This window comes from Chlorocebus sabaeus, chromosome 20, assembly GCF_047675955.1.
Source record: "Chlorocebus sabaeus isolate Y175 chromosome 20, mChlSab1.0.hap1, whole genome shotgun sequence".
In the NCBI taxonomy this organism is placed as follows: Eukaryota; Metazoa; Chordata; class Mammalia; order Primates; family Cercopithecidae; genus Chlorocebus; species Chlorocebus sabaeus.
This window is the reverse complement of record NC_132923.1, coordinates 108,081,910-108,103,954: the sequence shown is the minus strand read 5'-3', so window position 1 is coordinate 108,103,954 and position 22,045 is coordinate 108,081,910. Positions and strand designations below refer to the sequence as shown.

General features: G+C 40.7%; 2 protein-coding genes across 38 annotated transcripts in view; one reads left to right on the top strand and one right to left on the bottom strand.

The window, feature by feature from the left end:
• EPB41 (erythrocyte membrane protein band 4.1) overlaps positions 1 to 22,045 on the top strand; it is a 231,276-nt gene that overhangs the window by 79,940 nt on the left and 129,291 nt on the right. For 32 of the 37 annotated variants that reach the window (XM_037988782.2, XM_007979728.3, XM_037988658.2 and 29 more), the window contains exon 2: positions 16,886 to 17,363. In XM_037988782.2, coding sequence (XP_037844710.2) covers positions 16,893 to 17,363 — 471 coding nt within the window. In that variant the 5' untranslated portion in view covers positions 16,886 to 16,892. The remainder of the gene's footprint in view (positions 1 to 16,885; positions 17,364 to 22,045) is intronic. The other 5 variants (XM_073007601.1, XM_073007598.1, XM_073007600.1 and 2 more) reach the window with 1 other exon arrangement.
• LOC119621185 (large ribosomal subunit protein eL27-like) lies at positions 12,011 to 12,498 on the bottom strand. The gene has a single exon (XM_037989951.2). The coding sequence runs from the start codon at positions 12,448 to 12,450 to the stop codon at positions 12,127 to 12,129; it is 324 nt and encodes a 107-aa protein (XP_037845879.1). The 5' UTR covers positions 12,451 to 12,498; the 3' UTR covers positions 12,011 to 12,126.

The window sequence follows — 22,045 nt, the reverse complement described above, 5'->3', positions numbered from 1 at the left end:
TCACTGCAACCTACACCTCCCAGGTTCAAATGATTCTCCTGCCTTAGCCTCCTCAGTAGCTGGGATTACAGGCGCATGCCACTACGCCCGGCTGATTTTTGTATTTTCAGTAGAGACAGGGTTTCACCATATTGGCCAGACTGGTCTTGAACTCCTGACCTCAGGTGATTTGCCCGCCTTGGCCTCCCAAAGTGCTGGAATTACAGGCATGAGCCACTGTACCCGGCCACATTTAATCTTTTTTTTTTCTTTCTTCTTTTTTTTTTCTTTTTTTTTGGGACAGTCTCCCTCTGTCGCCCAGGCTCGAGAGAAGTGGCACGATCTTGGCTCACTGCAACCTCTAACTTCCAGGTTCAAGTGATTCTTCTGCCTCACCCTCCCAAGTAGCTGGGATTACAGGTGCCTGCCACCACGCCTGGCTAATTTTTGTATTTTTAGTGGAGACGGGGTTTCACTATGTTGACCAGGCTTGTCTTGAACTCCTGACCTCAAGTGATCCACCTGCTTTGGCTTCTCAAAGTGCTGGGATTACAGGCATGAGCCACCGTGCCCGGCTGCATTTATTCTTTAGACAAAATTTTTTTTTTTTTTTTTTTTTTTGAGACGGAGTCTCGTGCTGTCACCCAGGCTGGAGTAGAGTGGCCGGATCTCAGCTCACTACAAGCTCCGCCTCCCGGGTTTGTGCCATTCTCCTGCCTCAGCCTCCCGAGTAGCTGGGACTACAGGCGCCCACCACCTCGCCTGGCTATTTTTTTGTATTTTTTAGTAGAGACGGGGTTTCACTGTGTTAGCCAGGATGGTCTCGATCTCCTGACCTTGTGATCCGCCCGTCTCGGCCTCCCAAAGTGCTGGGATTACGGGCTTGAGCCACCGTGCCCGGCTTTAGACAAAATTTTAACACACTTGGCTATCTGGTTTCTGAATCAATGTAGATTAGCCAATAACAGATTAGAAGAAGAGACATTGGAAGATGCTTGTTGGCAGGCCACTTTGACATCAGCAAGAAATGTGAGTTAACTCTTCACATGAGCAAACAGGAAACTAATAAAGGCAGATACAAAAAATTAAAAAGCACAGTATTCAGATATCTTTCTGAAAGAGCTAATCATCCCTGTAGACTTCAGTAGCCCATGAGGACATTAGCACTGCATAGTAATTGAGGTTCATAATGATGACTATATCAATAAAGGCTCAATTATGGTCTATAGATTTAAAAATGAAACAAGGAAGCATATGATCCATTTCATAAAGATTTCCATCTAGAATGGATCAAATAATAAACTTTGACAGTTTTTTTTCTTTTGAGACAGGGTCTTACTCTATCACCCAGTCTGGAGTGCAGCGATCACAGCTCACTATAGCCTCGACCTCCCGGGCTCAGCTGATCCTCCTACCTCAGGCTCACCACTCCATACCCACCCCTACCCTGCCCCCGTAGCTGGGACTACAGGTGCATGCTACCATGCCCAGCTAATTTTTTGTATCCTTTATAGAGATAAGGTTTCACCATATTATCCATACCAGACTGATCTTGAACTCCTGGGCTCAAGTGATTTGCCTGCTTAGGCTTCCCAAAGTGTGCTAGGATTACAGGCTTGAGCCACCACACCCAGCCCACTTTGACACTTAAAAGGAATAAAACTCAATTCCGTGGAAATGAATTTTTTTGTTTGTTTCACATCGTCTTCATTGATGCTCAGTAATCATTGATCCAGTAGTGTATTTTCTGGGAGGGCCCAGGCCTAGGTGGTGTACTTTTAGACTATATTCAGACATCTTCTAAGTATATGCCTGAATTCTCTAGAGAAGTAAAGAGTGTGTTTTCATCTTCTTAGAAGGAGATGAGTAAGAGTCTGTTTATTTAAAAATATCTTTGAATGAGTTGATTCAGCGGTATTAGTCACCATAGAAATGACTTAAATTAAAAACCAAGTTTTTGAAAACAGCATGATCATGCTGAGTGACATTCCTGATTCACTCAGTTTGGCAAGTATTTTTTTTTTTTTTTAGACAGTCTCGCTCTGTTGCCCAGGCTGGAGTGCAGTAGTGGGATGATGATTCACTGCAGCGCCCAACTCCTGGGCAGGAGGAGGCAGTTCTCCCACCTCAGCTTCCCATGTAGCTGGGACTACAGGCTCATGAAACTATGCTTGGTTAATTTTTTTTTTTTTTTCCTTTAGTAGGGACATGGTCTCACTATGTTGTCCAGGCTGGTCTTGAACTCCTGGGCTCAAGCAATCCTCCCACCTTGGACTCCCGAAGGGCTGGGATTACAGGTGTGAGCCACTGCAAGCCTTTATAAAGAGTAATTTAAGATCCAAATAATTTCAAGAAGATAGAGGAAGAATTCTGAAGAAACTCTTTTGTAAATTTTAAATTACCATTTTCATCCAAAGACCACATTGGTGATTATCCTATTCTAGAGGTGCTAATTAGTGTACTTAAATTGAGTTAGAAAGGAAAGATACTTTCCTGTGGTTTTGGGGGATTGATTTTTATCGGGAAAGAAGCTGTTTTTCAGCATAGTTTTGAAACCTTTGTATTTGAACATATTTTCTTTCTGTTTGAAAGAATGTCACTAGATTCTGTTCTCTGACTAGAGAAGTAAAAGGGCCTATTTATTATCCTTCACTTTTGCTTTCCTCCCCTTATTCTCCTAACCCAAATGGTAACTCTGAATCTATAGTGTAGCCTTTCTCTGGTGTCCACGGGGATATTGGGGGTGGGGGAGAAATAATATACCCTTTGAAAAATAACCCATTTGTGTAACTATTCTAATGTCCCTTTTGTTTATTTTTATTTTTCAAAGACAGGGTCTTGCTCTGTCAACCAGGCTGGAGTGCAGTGGTACAGTTATACCTCACTGCAGCCTCAAATTCCTGGGCTCAAGCAATTCTCCTGCCTCAACCTCCCAGATAGCTATGACTATAGGCATGCACCACCATGCCCGGTTAATATTTTTATTTTTATTTTTATTTTTTTAAGAAACAGGATCTTGCTATGTTGCCCAGGCTGGTTTGGAACTCCTAGTCTCAAGTGATAGTCCTGTTTTGGTCCCCCAGAGTGTTGGGATTATAGCTGTGAGCCACTGTGCCCGACCCCTTTTGTATTCTTTCTTCCTTTTTGTAAAATCTTAGCATTGAATTCAGTTAATGTAAGGACCCACTTACTAGAAGAATCCTTTCTCTGGCATCTACAACAGATGGGCATTCTGCTTGTGTGAGTATTTTTGGTGATAATAAGCTCACTATTCCCAAGCAGCTCATTTAATTATTAAGAATTTCTTCCTTTTATTTTATTTAGATGAAAACTAAGTCTTTGTAATTTCTGTGGACTAATGAATTCTACCCTTAGGAGTCACATGAAATTCAGCAGGTCTTGAAATTTGTTAGAGCAGCAGTCACTTTCCTGCTTTGAATTCTCTTTTTTTAGGCGAAAGGTCCCAATATCGTTCAGTTATTTATTTTATGACATGGTTTCAAATTCCATCATTATCTTCTATCTGTAACAGATTCTCTCTAAAATAGATTGCTGTATGTAAAATAGAATGTAAGATTTAAGATGCAGTATAAATACTGAGAACTGAGGGGCTATTACTGTCCACAATCTTCAGATAGAGAATCAAATTCAGGAGGTTAGAGACTAAGTTTGTCTTTCTTACTAGAGTAGCCCCACTACTTACTATAGGAGTGCTCTGGTCACTATAAGTCTAGAAATGCAGATAAAGATTGTAAGCTGTTTTAGAATTTCATTTCTGTTGGGCCATGTTCAATCAAGGACTTAAGATCCTTTTTAGCGTGTGAACTATGTCAAATTGGGTAACCTCCAAGGGCGGAGGTTAGTGAGGTAGGCAAAAGCCAAATCATTCTAGGATGTAATTTAAGTGAGAAGTGAAGAAGACTCATACAAACATAATAGCAGTAGAGAAGCTGAAAAATAGACTGGTTCTAAATATATTTTGATAGTAGACTGTATAGAGTTAACAGATGAATTTGATTAGGAAGGGAAATGGAGAAGGCTAAGAGAATGACAGCACTTAGGATTCTGCTTTGAGATACTGGATGATATGATTGAGCCACTTATGGGAACAGGAAAAACAGAATTAAGAATTTAATTTTGGGCATGTTTTATTGAGATACTTGCCAGATATTAATCTCTCTTCTCTATTTTATTTCAGTTCTTTTTTTTTTTTTTTTTCTGAGATGGAGTCTTACTCTGTCACTCAGGCTGGGGTGCCATGGTGCAATCTCGGCTCACTGCAACCTCCGCCTCCCGGGTTCAAGCGATTCTCTTGCCTAAGCCTCCCAAGTAGCTGGGATTACAGGCACCTGCCACCATGCCCGGCTAATTTTTTTTTTTTTGAGACAGAGTTTTTTTGCTCTTGTTGCCCAGGCTGGAGTGCCATGGCATGATCTCAGCTCACTGCAACCTCTGCTTCCCAGGTTTAAGTGATTCTCCTGCCTCAGCCTCCCGAGTAGCTGGGATTACAGGCATGTGCCACCACATCTGGCTAATTTTGTATTTTTAGTAGAGACAGGGTTTCTCCATGTTGGTCAGGCTGGTCTCGAACTCCTGACCTCAGGTGATCACCTGCCTTAGCCTCCCATAGTGCTGGGATTACAGGCATGAGCCACCGTGCCTGGCCAATTTATTTTATTATTTTATTTTTTTTATTTTTAGTAGAGATGGGGTTTCACCATGTTGGTCAGGCTGGTCTCGAACTCCTGACCTCAGGTAATCCACCCACCTCAGGCTCCCAAAATGCTGGAATTACAGGTGTGAGCCACTGTGCTCGGCCTTATTTTGGTTCTATTACCATTTATCAAAGTGGGCCAAAGGAGGTATATTATAAAAAAATGCCTTTAGGCTCCAATATGCAACTGCCTGCATTAATAAGTGTGCTAGTGAGAATAAGCTAGAGAAACTAAGGGCAGCAGGAGTTCTTAAACCTTGGTTGCAAGGCTTTTCAAGTTTCTGTGCTCAGTATTGATTTCAGCTTCCCTAGGGATTCCCATTGTGAATATTCACTGATAACCTGAATTTACCCAGTCATTTGTTGAATTTCCCTCTGTCTCTAGCCTCTTCTGCCTCCACTTTATCTACTTCCCTACTTAAAAGCTTTCAGTGGCTCTCAGGAATCAAGTCCCAACAATTTAGCATGATATTCAAGTCGTTTTATAATGTGTCTTTGCCTGTCTCTTCCTGTCTCATTCCATCTTCACGTACACTCTGGAAAGAGTAAAAAAAGAAATAAGTACATGAGTCGGAAACTTGAGACTGGTGGAAATAGAGGTGGTCTTGGCCAGATTGAATAGCCTGTGTGTAACTTCTCAACAGATAGGGGTTTTGTTAACAGAGAAGCATCTCTGGGGTAGAAGCATCTGAAGTACTGTGTTTTACAGAGACAGATACTAGCCTGAGAATTTACAACAGAATCATCACCATGTTTAATGGTTTCATTAATGCATGACTCCAAGATCTAAAAAATCTAAAAATTTTTTTAACCACCCAGAGTTTATTTTCTGGGAAATGAGAATGTCTACCTTGTAGAGTGGTTGTAAGGCATGTAGAATAATATGTGGCATTTAGGTATTCAATACATGCTAGCTGCTATTATTATTGTTGCTGTTGGAATCTAATTTTTTTATTTTTGAGAGATAGGGTTTCACCTTGTCACCCATGCTGGAGTGTAGTGGTAGGACCATGACTCACTGTAGCCTTGACCTCTGGGCTCAAGTGATCCTCCTACCTCAGACTCCCAAGTAGCTGGGATTACAGGGGCATGTCACCACACTTGGCTAATTTTTTATTTTTTGCAGAGATGAGGTCTTTCTATGTTGCCTAGGCTGGTCTCAAACTCCTGGGCTCAAGCTATCCTCCTGCCTTGGCCACCCAAAGTGCTGGGATTACAGGTGTAAGCCACCGTGCCTGACCATGGAATTTTAAACGGTAGCTCTATTCTAACCTTATCTCCCCCTACTGCCCTATTGTAGCCCTATTTCAGCTAGTCTGGAATTGTTACTAGTTTCTTTGGACTTAAAATGTTCTTAACAATACTGGTTCTCCTGCGTGGAATTCCATTTGCCCATTGCACTTCAAGTCTCTTCCTATTGACATCTATAGTCCTCCCTCAAAGCATTATTTATTTATTTTTTGAGATGGAATCTTACTCTTTTGCCCAGGCTGGAGTGCAGTGGTGCCATCTTGGCTCAGTGCAACCTCTGCCTCCTGGGTTCAAGCCATTCTTCTGCCTCAGCCTCCCAAATAGCTAGGATTATAAGTGTGCACCACCATGTGCAGCTAATTTTTGTATTTTTAGTACAGACAGAGTTTCACCCTGTTGGTCAGGCTGGTCACAAACTCCTGACCGCAGGTCATCTGCCTGCCTTGGCATCCCAAAGTGCTGGGATTACAGGTGTGAGCCACTGTGCCTGGTGGTTTTTTTTTTTTTTTTTTCCAGTGAGCTAATTTGAAGAGTAATACCTAGAATTAAATCATCAAACTTCATCCCTAAATGGTGATTATAAAGGAAATTTTGTTAATGCTGCCAAACTGCAATGTCTTTGTGAAGTTTTTCACTCAAGAAGCATTAATGGAGCACTGAGTCAATGTTACAAAGAGATGTTAAAAAAGATGAAAGAAACCATTCAGTCTTTTCAGTCTGCTCAGTATGTTTTTCTTTTTTCTTTTTTTTAAGGTTTGATTTGTCTGAAATTAACAGATGTACACTTTTTTTTTTTTTTTTTTTGGTGACGGAATCTTACTCTGTTGCCCAGGCTGGAGTGCAGTGGCGTGATCTCTGCTCACTACAAGCTCCACTCCCCGGGTTCATGCCATTCTCCTGCCTCAGCCCCCGGAGTAGCTGGGACTACAGGCGCCCACCACCATGCCCGGCTAATTTTTTTTTTTTTTTTTTTTTTTTTTTTTTTGGTATTTTTAGTAGAAACGGGGTTTCACAGTGTTCACCAGGATGGTCTCGATCTCCTGACCTCGGGATCTGCCCGCCTCGGCCTCCCAAAGTGCTGGGATTACAGGCGTGAGCCACTGCGCCCAGCTAGATGCACACTTTTAAAACAAGTGTATCTTTGATACCAGATGGGGTGTAATTCATAGGGTTTTGAGGATTAGGGTTGAGATGGAATGGTAACTCATCACTTTTTCTTCAGTGTTGGGTAGATTCTTTTTTTGTTTGTTTGTTTAAATCAAAAGACCTCTTTCTGACATTAAATAAATGGATACCTCCTTTTGGATTTTATAGCCAGAATGAAAATAGTGTCATTTACATAGGAAGAGCCTGTTTGTAGAGCATTTATCCTGTTTTTGCTGCCTGACTTCTTTGTATCTTTTCCTCTGTACCCATCCTACCATTTGTAACATGAAGAACTTGACTGCATGGTATTTGTCCGGAGAAGTTTATTTGAGCTTTTAGTAAGTGATCCATAGGATTTTTTTTCTTTTTAGTATTTATTTTTTATTTGTTTAATTTATATTAACCTCAGAGCTAACTGAAAGTATCAGCAAGCTTTATCAGTTTCATTTTATATTTTCTCTCTCTCTCTTTTTTTTTTTTTTCTCTTATTAATAGCATTGCTACTGATGTGTACAGGGCTGGAAAGAACATAGATGCAAACTCTCCTTAATCATTCATTTTTATGTTTTATCTTGTATAGACTGAGTTGTAGCATCTTTGCTGAATACTGCATTATTTGAATTCCTGATTGTTTTCTAGCATTTAATGTATGGTATTAGCTGAAGTTGGTTTCAGTATGTTTCAGTAGAATTCTTTTGCCTTTCTACCTATGTGCCTGTTCCTTAATTATGTTTTCATTTATTCTTATATTCAGCTTGTTTTTTACATATGTCCCATTATGTGGCAAAATGTCTCAGTTCTGTACTCATAGATGTTATCCTCTAACTCTTCATATGTCTTAATTGGATTTGGATCATAATCCCAAAAGACACAATCCTAAACACCATAATCCGAAATGTTAAAATCCTGAATGATCAAAATCCCTGAAGCCTAAATCTCTGAAGTCTAAAATCCCTAATGTCTTCAATCCCCAAAATCACAATCACAGGATAGTTGCTTCATGTTAGGCAGAACTATTACTTTGTTGTGTTTATTTGGAAATTCAGTATGGTTTAAGGAGATGCATATAGATGCCAGGTTGACAAGGGGTAGAGTTATAGACTTAGTTTTAGAGATGTCAGTTTGACTGGATTAAGGAATACCTAGAAACCTGGTAAAATATTGTTTGGGATGTGTCTGTGAGGATGTTTCCAGAGGAGATTAGTGTGTAAGTCTTGTGGATTAGGTGGGGAAGATCTGCCCTCATTTTTGGTGGGCACCATCAAATTGGCTGGGGGGCCCAGAAAGAACAAATACAGAAGGCATGTGTGTCTCTGAGAGCTGGGACAGACTTTTCTTCTGCTGTGTTGGACATCAGAACTATAGGCTTCTCAGCCTTTGGACTCAAGGACTTATACCAGTAGCACCCCAGGTCTTGAGGATGAGAGTTATACCATCAATTTTTCTGGTTCTGAGGCCTTCAGTCTTGGACTGAGCTATGCCACCGGCATCCCAGAGTCTCCAGCTTGCACACAGCCTGTTGTGGAACTTCTCAGCCACCACAATCATGTGAGCCAATTCCCCTAGTAAATCCTCCATCATGTATCTATGTACGTATCCTATTGGTTCTGTCGCTCTGGAGAACCCTGACTAATAGAGATTTGGTATTAGAGAGGCTGAGTGTCATTCCTTCTTACTGTATTCCTTACAACACAATGAAAGATCTGTGAAATTGTTTCTGCATAGAAAGGCTGTGATAAGTGTATGAGGCTACTTAATGGTGAAAGATAGAAATTTAAAAGCTAATTATAATTGCTGCTGTGAAAGCAGAATGTTGCTTAATTGCAATGGCCAAGCAATAACAAAACTTTCCAATGGACCGCATATACTTACAAAATTTGTAGACCACAACCACTCTCCAAAACAAGTGCAGTGAGTGTTTTGAACATCATACAAGAATTGAAAATGCATGCGAAAAATACAGGAAATCTCCCCTGCCAAATTATATTCAATTGTGTACGAGTACTGCCCCTTCACACATGCCCCTTCATACTTGCCTTTAAAAAACACCCTTCATTACAGAAGAAAAAGAATTTGACAAGCTCGGTGACCTTCTGAACCAAAAACTCTTGTCGATATTGAGGTTCCTCCACTGTTGCAAAGCACGTTAAATGGTGAACTATTCTTGATTAGGGATTTGACTGTTGAAGAGGATAGACTTCTTATATTTACCCGTAAATCTAATATAGCAAAACTAGCACATGCTTCACTTTGGCTGATGGATGGTACTTTTGAAACTGTCCTCACTTTTTTTTTAAATCACCTGTATATAATTCATGCCCCTATTGAATCTGAAAATTCTAGAACTTATCTACTAGTTTATGTATTAGTGACTATGACTAGAAAAAGTGAAACACCTTATAAATGTTTGTTTGAAGATTTGGTAGACTTGGCAGAAGAAAGTGGATTTTGATTGAATCCCTGAATCGTAATGACAGATTTGGAATGTGGTGCAATCAAGGCTTCTAAAAGTGAATTTCAAGATGGTACAGATAAAGTTTGTTCCATTGAGCCGTAATGCATTTGGCAGAAACTTCAGATTAATGGATTGGCCACATAATACAGCAAGGATGAAAGTTTCAGTTTAAAAGTGCATTGTGGCAGGCTTATGTTATCCCAGCACTTTGGTAGGTCAAGGCCGGAAGATCACTTGAGCCTAGGAGTTCTAGACCAGCCTGGCAACATGGTGAAACCCCATCTGTCCCCAAAATACAAAAACAAATTAGCCAGACTTGGTGGTGCGTGCTTGTAGTCTCAGCTACTTAGGAGGCTGAAGTAGAAGGATGGTTTGAGCTGGGGAGATGGAGGTTGCAGTGAGCTGAGAGTATGCCATCGCACTCCAGCCTGGGCCACAGAGCCAGACCCTATCTCAAAAAAAAAAAAAAACAAAATAAATTTTAAAAATTTAAAAAGCACATTATGATGTCACTAGGGGAGGGTTGAGAAAAAAAAATAAAAGTGCATGATAGGTGTGGTGGCTCACTCCGTAATCCCAGCACTTTGGGAGGCTGAGGCAGGATGATCGTTTGAGCCCAGGAGTTTGAAACTAGCCTGGGCAATATGGTGAAACTCCATCTTTAAAAAAAAAATTTTTTTTTTTTAAATTAGCTGGGCTTGGTTGTGTGTACCTCTAGTTCCAGCTGCTTGGGAGGCTGAGGTGGGAGAATTGCCTGAGCCCAGGAAGTTGAGGTTGCAGTGAGCGAGATTGTGCCACTGCACTCTTGCCTAGGTGGAGTGAGAACCTGTCTCAAAAAGAGTGCGTTATTTTTATTTTTAAAGTGCATTATTTGCCTGCATTGGCATTACTTCCAGCTGATGATATTCTAGGAGCTTTTTTTTGTTCTTTGTTTTTTGTTTTTTTTGAGATAGAGTCTCACTCTGTCACCCAGGCTGGAATGCAGTGGTGCAATCTCGGCTCACTGCAACCTTGACTGCCTGGCCTCCCAGGTAGCCGGAATTACAGACGTCCACCACCACGCCCAGCTAGTTTTTGTATTTTTAGTAAAGATGGGGTTTTACCACGTTGGCCAGGCTGGCCTCGCACTTCTCACCTCAGGTGATCTGCCCATCTCAGCCTCCCAAAGTGTTGGGATTACAGGCATGAGCCACCGCGCCTGTCCTCCAGGAGCTTTTAATAAATTAAAACTGCATCTGTCTGAAGAAACCAGTGAAGTTACTGACTGGTTCAAAAATAATTATGTGCACAGTAGGATAAGAAGACACACAATGGTGTTTCTGTTTGATCACCAGTATTGTTTTCACCAGGTTTGTGGTGTGCATATGAGTGCATGTGAAACAAATTTCTGCATGCCTAAAACAACATATAAGCGTGGCACAAAAGATGGGAAAATTTAACAGGAAATGCTCATGTCCATGTATGTCGAATCATAGAAGAATTTCAGAAAGAGCAGCACCATGTATAAAATGAATGTGAATGTATTCTCTGAGAAGAGCCATTCTCTAAAAGGAAAAAAGCAGCTGTTCATTGTGATGCAAGACTTCAAAATATAGTTAATGACTGCGAAAGTCTGCCTGCTCTTATGGACCGCCTCTGCACAATTGCCCAGAATCTATCACTGTAATATACTTTTTCATATGTTGAGTTTTCTTTTTAGTTTTAAAAAGTTTTTTCCCCACTTGTTCAAATTGCCAGCATTATTTTTTACAATTTGCTGTGCTCTGTATTTCATCTTCACATCATTTCCATTACTGGAGGTATAAATTGTATAAAGACTTTTAGAGAGTTCGAATGTGTTTTATGCATTTTTTGCATATTTGCAAATTTGACTCCACAGGGTCCATTTTCACAACATTGACTTCGTGTGTAAGCATTGTGCATATATGTACACGTATGTTTATTGCGGCACTGTTCACAATAGCAAAGACTTGGAACCAACCCAAATGTCCATCAATGACAGACTGGGTTAAGAAAATGTGGCACATATACACTGTGGAATACTATGCAGCCATGAAAAAGGATGAGTTCATGTCCTTTGTAGGGACATGGATGCCGCTGGAAACCATCATTCTCAGCAAACTATTGCAAGAACAGAAAACCAAACACCACATGTTCTCACTCATAGGTGGGAACTGAGCAATGAGAACACTTGGACACAGGAAGGGGAACATCACACACAGGGCCTGTTGGTGTGTGTAGGGTGGGGGAGGGGGGAGGGATAGCATTAGGAGATATACCTAATGTAAATGATGAGTTAATGGGTGTAGCACACCAACATGGCACATGTATACATATGTAACAAACCTGCACGCTGTGCACATGTACCCTAGAACTTACAGTATTTAAAAAAAAAAAGCATTGTGCGTGTATGTAAAATACTCTTTGGGTAACTGTAATATCTGGTAGCAGCCCATCATGTTTGATTTTTTTTTCTTTTTAATTTTTAATAACCAAAACAAAGCATCTAAAACCACAGCTTCTGGAAGGACCACTTTTTCTTGCCTGTCTTGTATTTCTCTTCAAACTTGACCTTGGCCTCTCATCGGGCCCTGCATTTATGAGCAGGATCTCTGAAGACATCCTTATTGACGACAGTTTTGTCCAAGGGGATATCCATAGAATACCTTGTGGGCATTAGGTGATTGTAGTTATAAACTTTCACAAAAGACTTGATCTTTGACCTCTTGGCAATCTTCTTCTTGCCCATGGCAGCTGTCACTTTGCGGGGGTAGCGGTCAATTCCAGCCACCAGAGCACAGCTGTAGGGGCCATCTGAGGTGCCATCATCAGTGTTCTTCACGATGACGGCTTTGCATCCAGAGTAGCGTCCAGCCAGGACAAGCACCACCTTCTCAGGCTTCATGAACTTGCCCGTTTCGGCAGCAACCACTTGGGCCTACAGCAAAAAGCCCATCATGGTTTTTGATTGATCTTAAGACTTAGGTTGTTTGTCATGGTATTTCAGATGACTGCAGTTATCTAAGCTATTTTTTATGAATACACCTTGTCTGTTCATAACGTATACCACTATGACTGTCATTAGTTGTACCCGAGTGTTTATGCTTGTAAAATATGTATGTTGTTTTTGCCTATTTTATCATGTAAAGTGGCCTATGAAGTGTTCTGTTGTGTTTTTATGTTTCTCAAATAAATCCCCCTTAAAAATGTAAATAAATATCTTTTAAATTTTTTTAAATTCCTTTTTCCACAATTATATTTTTGGGATTTTGGTCTTTTGGGATTTCAACACTCGGGATTATGCCATTGAGGATTGTGTCTTTCGAGATTATGATTGGCTCCTGTCCTAATCATTACTTCCTAAATGTGGCACAGAGATCTTATCAATGGAGATACTCAGAACACTGAATCTGGGCACTTGTCACAGCTGGGTAGGAAACCTGGAATCGCCGTACTCTATGGTTAAAGATTACAAAGTCTGATTAAGTGCCAAAAAGAGTTCTTAAAAATGTTAGTGGTTCACTTTTCACATTTAATATGTTGCATCATTTGCTTCATTAATTAACAAGCATTTGTTGAGCACTTACTGTGTCAAGTATTTCCCACTGTTCATATTCCACTTGCTAAAAGCAGCGTTTTACAGTCTTTGTTTCTTAGGCATTTTGAGGTACGTTCTCAAAGTGATTGTAATAGTGGTTTTCTGTGCTTCCTACTCAAAATGTGCTCAGTGGGCCAGCAGCATTGGCAACATCTTATTAGAATTGTAGAATCTCAGGCCCCATTCCAGACCTATTGAATCAGACCCCTCATAGTGAAGCAGGATATTTCCCTGACCTCTTCATGGGAATTGTGACAGGCGTACCTTGTTTACTCAGCCTGCCACTCTCAACTCCTCGTGGGAAGGAGCGTGTGAGTGAACGAGGCGGGAACTGGAGTGCACAAGTGCTGGAACCAGCTGGCTGTATCGGTGCTTGCAGGACTCAAGGCCCTGCGGGTCCCACAGCAGTATCCAGGGGGCAGTATCTGCATCCCTCGAAGTCCCAGCGGGCGTGTTACAGTGCTCTTTTAGCTCTGCCATCCGTGAACAACTTAAGTGTTTGCAGCTTGATGGGCGCTTTGCCTTTCTGAGTGAGGCAGAGGTCCAGTGTGACAGCCTTTTGTATCTGTACACATAGCTCCCGTGCTCTTGTCCGGCATCCAGGAAAAATGAGCTCACAGGAATGAACTGAAGAATGGTAAATATGGGGGATTTTATTGCCAATGAAAGTGGCTCTCAGCAGGAAGGGGAGCTGAAAAGGGACCGGGGTGGGTAGATTCTCTTCCGCTGAAGTACAGCCATCTCCAGCCGAATTCTTCTCTGAAGTTATGCCATCAAGCTATCCCTCTGAAGTCAAGCTGCTTCTCTCCAACATCCAGCCGCTTCTCCTCCCTCCCAGCTGAGTCTGGAGTTTTTATAGGATGGGGTGAGGTGGGGCCATGGGTGGTTTAGGAAAAGGCAACATTACAGCAGGAAAACAGGGATATAAGTTCTCACTTTGGGCTGCAGTTTCATGCTTTTCTGCTTGAGGGTGGGGTTTTGTCAGAGACCCGTCCTTTTCTGCCTAGAATTTCTCTGCCCCCTGTCTGTATCAATAGTGGTTTTAAACAAAAACTTTTTTGAAATTTTCTTTCATTATACTGGTTAAAGTTGAAACAAGAATGTAAACTCCATGATGACATAGACCTTGACTTGTGTGTCTAGCACCTAGCATCAGTCCTGTGCTAGGTGCCTGATAAGAATTTGCTGAATGAAACAATTAGTATCATGCATTTGAAGTAAATTTACTTGAATAAATTTAGAGGATGCCTTTGTAGTTTGTATTTATCAGATATATTCAGTGAAATCAATTAATTTTTTAAAAAACTTCGGTTTTGTTTTACTTTTTTTTTTTTTTTGGGACAAGGTCTCGCTCTGTCACCTAGGCTGGCATGCAGTGGCATGATCATGGCTCAGTGTAGCATCAGCCTCCTGGATTCAAGCGATTCTCCTGCCTCAGCTTCCCAAGTAGCTGGTACTACAGGCGTACGCCATCCATGCCTGGCTAATTTTTAAATTTTTTATAAATACGATATCTTGCTATGTTGCCCAAGCTGGTCTTGAACTCCTAACCTCAAGTGATCCTCCTGCCTCAACCTCCCAAATTGCTGGGATACAGGCGTAAGCCACCATGCCCAGCCCCAAAAAACTTTTTTTTTTTTTTTTTTTTTTTTTTTTGAGATGGAGTCTCGCTCTGTTGCCTAGGCTGAAGTACAATGGCACGATCTTGGTGCACCACAACCTTCGCCTCCCGGGTTCAAGTGATTCTCCTGCCTTAGCTTCCTGAGTAACTGGGATTACAGGCACCTGCCACCATGCCCAGCTAATTTTTGTATTTTTAGTAGAGACGGGTCTTCACCATACTGACCAGGCTGGTCTCAAACTCCCGACCTCAGGTGATCCGCCCACCTTGGCCTCCCAAAGTGCTGGGATTACAGGTGTGAGCCACTGCGCCTGGCCTAAAACTTTTATTAATACCTATTATGTGTCAGGTACTATTCTAGGCATTGGATATACAATGATTAAAAAAAAAAAAAAAAAGGTCAAAGTTCATGTCCTTACAGAACTTTTAGCTGGAGAGAGGGAAGAAAGACATTTTAGCTGGAGAGAGGGAAGAAAGACAATAAACTGGTAAACAAATATGTTAACAAAATAATTGCAGATAATAAGAGCAGTAGTCCTGCGAGGGTATCTGGAGGCATGAAGGCCAATACTTTTAGCCAGGTTATGTGGGGAGGCCTCCTAAGGCCTAAGACAGTAGTGATATGAAGGAGACCAGCCTTCAAATAGCCAGGAGAAAGAGCATCATAAGTAGAGAGAGCAGCAAGTGTGAAGGGCCAGAGGAGGGAATGAGCTAAATATAGTTTGTTCATTCATTCAGATTGTTAACATCCAGATAAAGTTACTTCATTTAGGCTGGTCCAGTGCAGTGGTGCTTACAACTAATTGATCACAACCAGTTATAGATGTCTTTGTTTCTTCTTTACTCCCACTGCTTCACTTTGCTAGCCTTAAAAAAATTTTTTTTAATTACTTTATTTCGTACAGAGAAGATGAGAAGACAATGTAAATGCTTTGTGAGTGATGGTGAGGAAGTACTTTTAGTGATAGCAGTGAATCAAAGCATAAGGTCATGAATAGTCAACTTCATTGCCCAGTGTTTTCAAAGTCCCCACGTGTGTTGGTTATTTTTTAGTAAAGTAGACGTGACAATGCTTGTTGGCTGTTATTGTGAAGCTTGACTGATAATACTGGGATTTTGAGATCAAGAGGCTAGAAGCCAAGATGTTGGAAATATGTAAGGTCAGCTGCGTGCTTTTTCCTCCTCCCCTACAAATGAATCAACACTTGCTTTCTAAGTTTTTCTTCTGTATCTTCTTTCTCTATTGTTAGTTTCACTTCCTACTCTTAAAAATGCTGAGCTTTCAAAATCATATTTATCAGGAGAAAAAAGAGACTGAAAGAGCTTAAAATGGGATACCTCTGGCTGGCCGTGGTGGTTCATGCCTGTAATCCCAGCTCTTAGGGAGGCAGAGGCAGGAGGATAGCTTGAGCCCAGGAGTTTGAGACCTGCCTGGGCAATATAGCGAGACCCCATTCTCCACAAAAAGGAAAAAAAAAGGGATACCTCTGAAAGAGGTTGTAATTTGGAATTGTAACATGAAAACCTAAGGAAATTTTTTGCAATTATTTCAGCTGTATACTTGTCATTGCTGTTATCCAGTCTTACAGCAAACTATCAGAATTTTACTTTTGCAATTTTAATAGAGAAGTCTCTGCATCCTAAGAAATGTAAAGAAAAAGAACAATAAAGACTTGGGGAACTTGTACATTTCATTGTCTCTTGGGGTGTGGAGAATTTTGCAGGGAATAATTCCTGCAATCCTACACCTTCAGATTGATACCTTCAAAGGACACTAAACCACGATCCTTTTTTAAGGAAGGATAAAACTGTATTTACTATATACAATTCTAGGCATTGGATTTAGTACGTGATGTATTTCACTAAGGTGGCCTCGGTGGGTACTATTTTAAGCTACTCTCTCTATGTGCATATCTTTAGTGACTGAAGGCATTAATATTTTATTCAGGATGTGTAGATAAGATATTTTTATAATTTAATGGAAAGTCTCATGTTTAATGAATGGGTTGGAATTCTGTTTGTTGGCAATTAAATACCTAAGTATATTAATTTTTTAGGGTTTAGGGTTTTGCCAACAGTATTGCTTATAAGAGCCCCCCTTTTCTATCTTCTTTTTAATAGCAACATCATGACAACAGAGAAGAGTTTAGTGACTGAGGCTGAAAATTCACAGCACCAACAGAAGGAAGAGGGTGAGGGAGCCATAAACTCAGGCCAACAAGAACCTCAGCAGGAGGAATCTTGTCAAACAGTAGCCGAAGGAGATAATCAGTTTGAACAGAAGCTGAAAGCTTCTAATGGAGATACTCCTACACATGAAGACTTGACTAAGAACAAGGAGCGGACATCAGAAAGCAGAGGCCTTTCACGACTGTTCTCCTCGTTTCTCAAAAGGCCCAAATCTCAGGTGTCCGAGGAAGAAGGAGGCAAAGAAGTAGAGTCAGATAAAGAAAAAGGTGAAGGAGGTCAGAAAGAGATAGAATTTGGAACCAGTCTTGATGAAGAGATCATTTTAAAGGCCCCGATTGCAGCTCCTGAACCTGAACTCAAAACAGACCCATCTTTGGATCTTCATTCATTAAGCAGTGCAGAAACACAGGTAAGGATGTGTGGATATGGGAGGTGGGCAAAGGAAGGCAGGTTATACACTTTATTTTTCATTTAAGAGTATTTGGGCTGGGCGCGGTGGCTCATGCCTGTAATTCCACCACTTTGGGAGGCTGAGGCAGGCAGATCACCTGAGGTCAGGAGTTCGAGACCAGCCTGGCCAACATGGCCAAACCCTGTCTCTACTAAAATTACAAAAATTAGCCAGGTGTGATGGCGGGTGCCTGTAATCCCAGCTACTCAGGAGGCTGAGACAGGAGAAGTTTGAACTCGGTAGGTGGAGGCTGCAGTGAGCTGAGATTGCGCCACTGCACTCCAGCCTAGGTTACAAGGGTGAGATTCCGTCTCAACAACGGAAAAAAAAAAAAAAAAAAGAGTATTTGGTTTTATTTCTTACCAGCTAGTTGACTTAGGCATTGATAGTGATAAGTAGCATCATGAAGTTTCATAGTTTCTACTCTTTTTTTTTTTTTTTGAGACTCCAGCTCTGTCACCCAGGCTGGAGTGCAGTGGTGTGTGGTGCGCTCTCGGCCCACTGCAACCTCCCCCTCCTGGGTTCAAGCTATTCTTCTGCCTCAGCCTCCCGAGTAGCTAGGATTACAGGCTCTGGCCACCATGCCCAGCTAATTTTTGTATTCTTAGTAGAGACAGGGTTTTACTCTGTTGGCCAGTCTGGTCACAAACTCCTGACCTCAGGTAATCTGTCCACCTCAGCCTCCCAAAGTTCTGGGATTACAGACATGAGCCACCATGCCCGGCCTATAGTTTCTACTCTAAAAAAATTAATGTAGTCATTGGAAATTTACTTTTTAAAAAGATACTTACACTTTATATGTTTATATAAAGGGTCTTGCTATTTTGCCCAGGCTAATCTCAAACTCCTGGGCTCAAGTGATCCTCCCACCTCAGCTTCCTGAGCAGCTGGCATTACAGGTGTGCACCACCATGTCTGTCCATTTACTGTTTGTAAATCAAAGAATAGAAGAGAAAAAAAAAGTATCAAATGAATGTGTTCAGCCCATATTTCATTTTATTATAATAATGGAACAAATTGAAGATTTTTCATGAGAAAAGAAAATAAAAGTGAGATGGTTTAGAGTTCATTTTTGTGGAATTATTGGGAACAGGACAGTTATCAGCAGATGTGGTTCTTTTATGTAAATCTTCCTAAAATCTGTGTGATGAATTCAAACCATCTGAAGGTATGTGATAGATTCAAGTCATGTCTACCTTATTTTGATTATCTTCTTTAACTAGATCATATTGCCACAGAGTGTAAGATATAGATGAGGAAGTCTAGCTCTTTCTATCACCTGTGTAATGTATATTAGTCTGGGTCCTTAATTGTGACATAGTGTTGTTAAATTAAACACAAGTTGTGAGTCTGTTTATTTGTCAAAAAAAAAAAGGAAAATATTAGTACCGTAACTCAGATTATTTTCTAAGAATGTCATTTATTTTCAGCCTTACCATTACAAATTAAGAATTATTTTCAAAGTCTTCTTATTTCTGAAGCATGTGAATATTATCTGCGTTGTTAAAAGTGTAAGTCCTTCTAGAACTCTGACAGTGTTAGCGGGGAAAATGTATAAGTCCTACATGTTTCTGTTATAGGTCTGAGATTTGGACTCTGTAGTTTTATTAGAGTCTTATTAGAATATTATATGGATTTATGGAACTATTACTTGTATATTCAAAGTGCCGAGAGTAAAATTTAGGATAAAATTATAATTACACACTTGCTATTAGTGAAACAAGGTTGAAAACAAGATTTACTATATTGTGTAATAGTTAAGATACAAGCTATGGAATCCAACTAGAGGGTTCAAATCAAAGAAAAGTGACACTTTTCACTTTGTCAGTTTCCTCTTCTGTACAATGGGGATAATAATATCCACCTCATTTGGGATTGAAAGGGTTAAAAGAGAAAAATGGGTAAAAGCTCTTAAAACATTGCCTGGCATTTAATAAATACTCAATGAATGTTAGTAAATAAACACAAACAGTAAAGGCAAAGAAACCATTCATATTTTAGTACCATTTTATTTTAGGAATACCAAAAGAATTAAATTACATTATCGGCCGGGTGCAGTGGCTCGCGCCTATAATCATAGCACTCCAGGAGGCTGAGGCAGGCGAATCACGAGGTCATGAGTTCGAGAACAGCCTGGCCAACATGTTGAAACCCTGTCTCTACAAAAAATACAAAAAATTATCTGGGCGTGGTAGCGAGCGCCTATAGTCTCAGCTACTCAGAAGGCTAAGGTAGGAAAATTGCTGAGAGCCGAGATCGCGCCACTGCACTCCAGCCTGGGTGACAGTACGAGACTCCATCTGAAAAAAAAAAAAATTACATTATCTTTCAGGAAGCCTGGTACTTTCAAGAGCTTTTAAAATTTCCTTCCTTCCTTCCTTCCTTCCTTCCTTCCTTCCTTCCTTCCTTCCTTCCTTCCTCCCTCCCTCCCTCCCTCCCTCCCTTTCTTCCTCTCCCTCCCTCCTTCGTCCTTCCTCCCTCCCTCCCCCTCTTTATTTATTTTCTTATTTTCTTTCTTTCTTGACAGGTTCTCTCTCTGTCACCCAGATAAGAATACAGTGGTGCGATCATGGCTCACTACAGCCTCAACCTCCTGGGCTCAAGCTATTCTCCCATCTCAGCCTCCTGAGTAGTTGGGACTACAGGTGCATGCCACTATGCCCAGCTAATTTTTAAATTTTTTGGTAGAGACGGTCTTGCTTTGTTCCCTAGGCTGGTCTTGAACTCCTGAACTCAAGCAATCCTCCTGCCTCAGCCTTCCAAAGTGCTGTGATTACAGGCGTGACCACTGTGCCTGGCTTCAAGGGGTTTTTAACTGCTTTTTTTTCCTTCAGCTTTATGTAGGGGAAAATCCATATCTTGTTTTAGTTAACATTTGAATCACAACTTGTCTGTATTATCTAAAGGTCATAGATTCATACTCAAGTTGACACAGATGATGGACAAAGTTAATTTTAGATTTAACTAAAATCTCATTCATTAAGATTTAATTCGACCGGGTGCGATGGCTCACGCCTGTAATCCCAGCACTTTGGGAGGCTGAGGCGGGTGGATCACGAGGTCAGGAGATCGAGACCATCTTGGCTAACACGGTGAAACCCTGTCTCTACTAAAAATACAAAAAATTAGCTGGGCATGGTGGCGGGCACCTGTAGTCCCAGCTACTCAGGAGGCTGAGGCAGGAGAATGGCGTGAACCCTAGAGGGGGAGCTTGCAGCGAGCTGATATTGCACTACTGCACTCCAGCCTGGGCGACAGAGCGAGACTCCGTCTCAAAAAAAAAAAAAAGATTTAATTCAGAATTGAAATAAATTGTCCATAGGTATTTGTTTTCATGTGGAGAAAAAGAAACAATATTGTTAATAAAATTTAAAGGAGATATTATTTAAAGGAACAAACTATTTTAGGCCTTTTGGAAACTAATATTTATAGTCAAAACCTTGTGGATCAGAGCCTTCTGGATAAAGGTTTATTTGCCTAACCATATTTCTGTATATGTAATAGGATTTTATTTAAATGGTCCTTTTTTATCCAGAATTTTTTAAAAAGTGTTTTTGCTTTATATTATAAATATATATTTGTATTACATATAAGTATATAATATATAAAAATATAGGATTGTACCAGTCTTCATCCAGAGGAGCTTGGATTTTTTGGGAGCTTATGTAAGTTTTTAATGTGTGTTTATTTATTAATTCAACAAATATTTATTGAAAACCTACCATGTGTGCCAGGCCCAAGGCTGGATATACCTTGGTAAATAAAAACTACAGTATGGTGAAGAGGTTTAAAATCATGGATTTTGGGGCTGAGTGTGGTGGCTTATGCCTGTAAGTCCAGCACTCTGGGAGACTGAGGTGGAAGGATCACTAGAGCCCTGGAGTTCGAGACCAACCTGGGCAACATGGAGAAGCACCATCTTTACAAAAAATTAAAAAACTAACTGGGCTTGGTGGCTGTCCTGTAGTCCCAGCTACTTGGGATGTTGAGGTAGGAGGATCACTTGAGTCTGAGAGGTCGAGGCTGCATTGAGCCATGATTATGTCACTGCACTCCAGCCTGGGTGACAGAGTGAGACTCTGTCTCAAAAAAAAAAAAAAAGAAAACAAATCATGCCAGACTGGTATGTGACTTATTAATTGTATGATCCTAGGCAAGTTACTTAATTTATTTGGCCTCAGTTTTACAACCCTGCAGGCCAGGTACTATTATCCTCCCTCTGTCAAGTGGGAGTGTAATAATAGTACCTGCTTCGCAGGGTAGTTATGAGGATTGAGTGAGTTCACATAAGTAATTTTCTTAGAATAGTAACTGGCCCATTGTAATTGTTGTAAAAATGTTTGGTATTATTATTATTATAAAACAGACATGATTTCTACCCTTGTGGACTTCAATAGAAAAGACAAAAAAGTAGTAAATAAAAATAATTATTTATTGTAATAAGTTATGAAGGCACCAGAGTACTGATACGAAAGACAGTAGAGTGGGCATAGATAGATAGGATAGCCAATGAAGGGCCTTCCTGAGGTTGCAGTGAGAGGGTCATGAAAGATGGGAAGGAGTCTTTTAGATTACTTCCAGTATTTAATGCAGGAGTCAAATAATTCCTTTTTCCTTATTGTCAACTATGCATTCTTTTT

Excerpts from the sequence above, each read along its gene's own strand:
- LOC119621185 (XM_037989951.2), bottom strand. The coding sequence starts at position 12,450 with ATGAAGCCTGAGAAGGTGGTGCTTGTCCTGGCTGGACGCTACTCTGGA.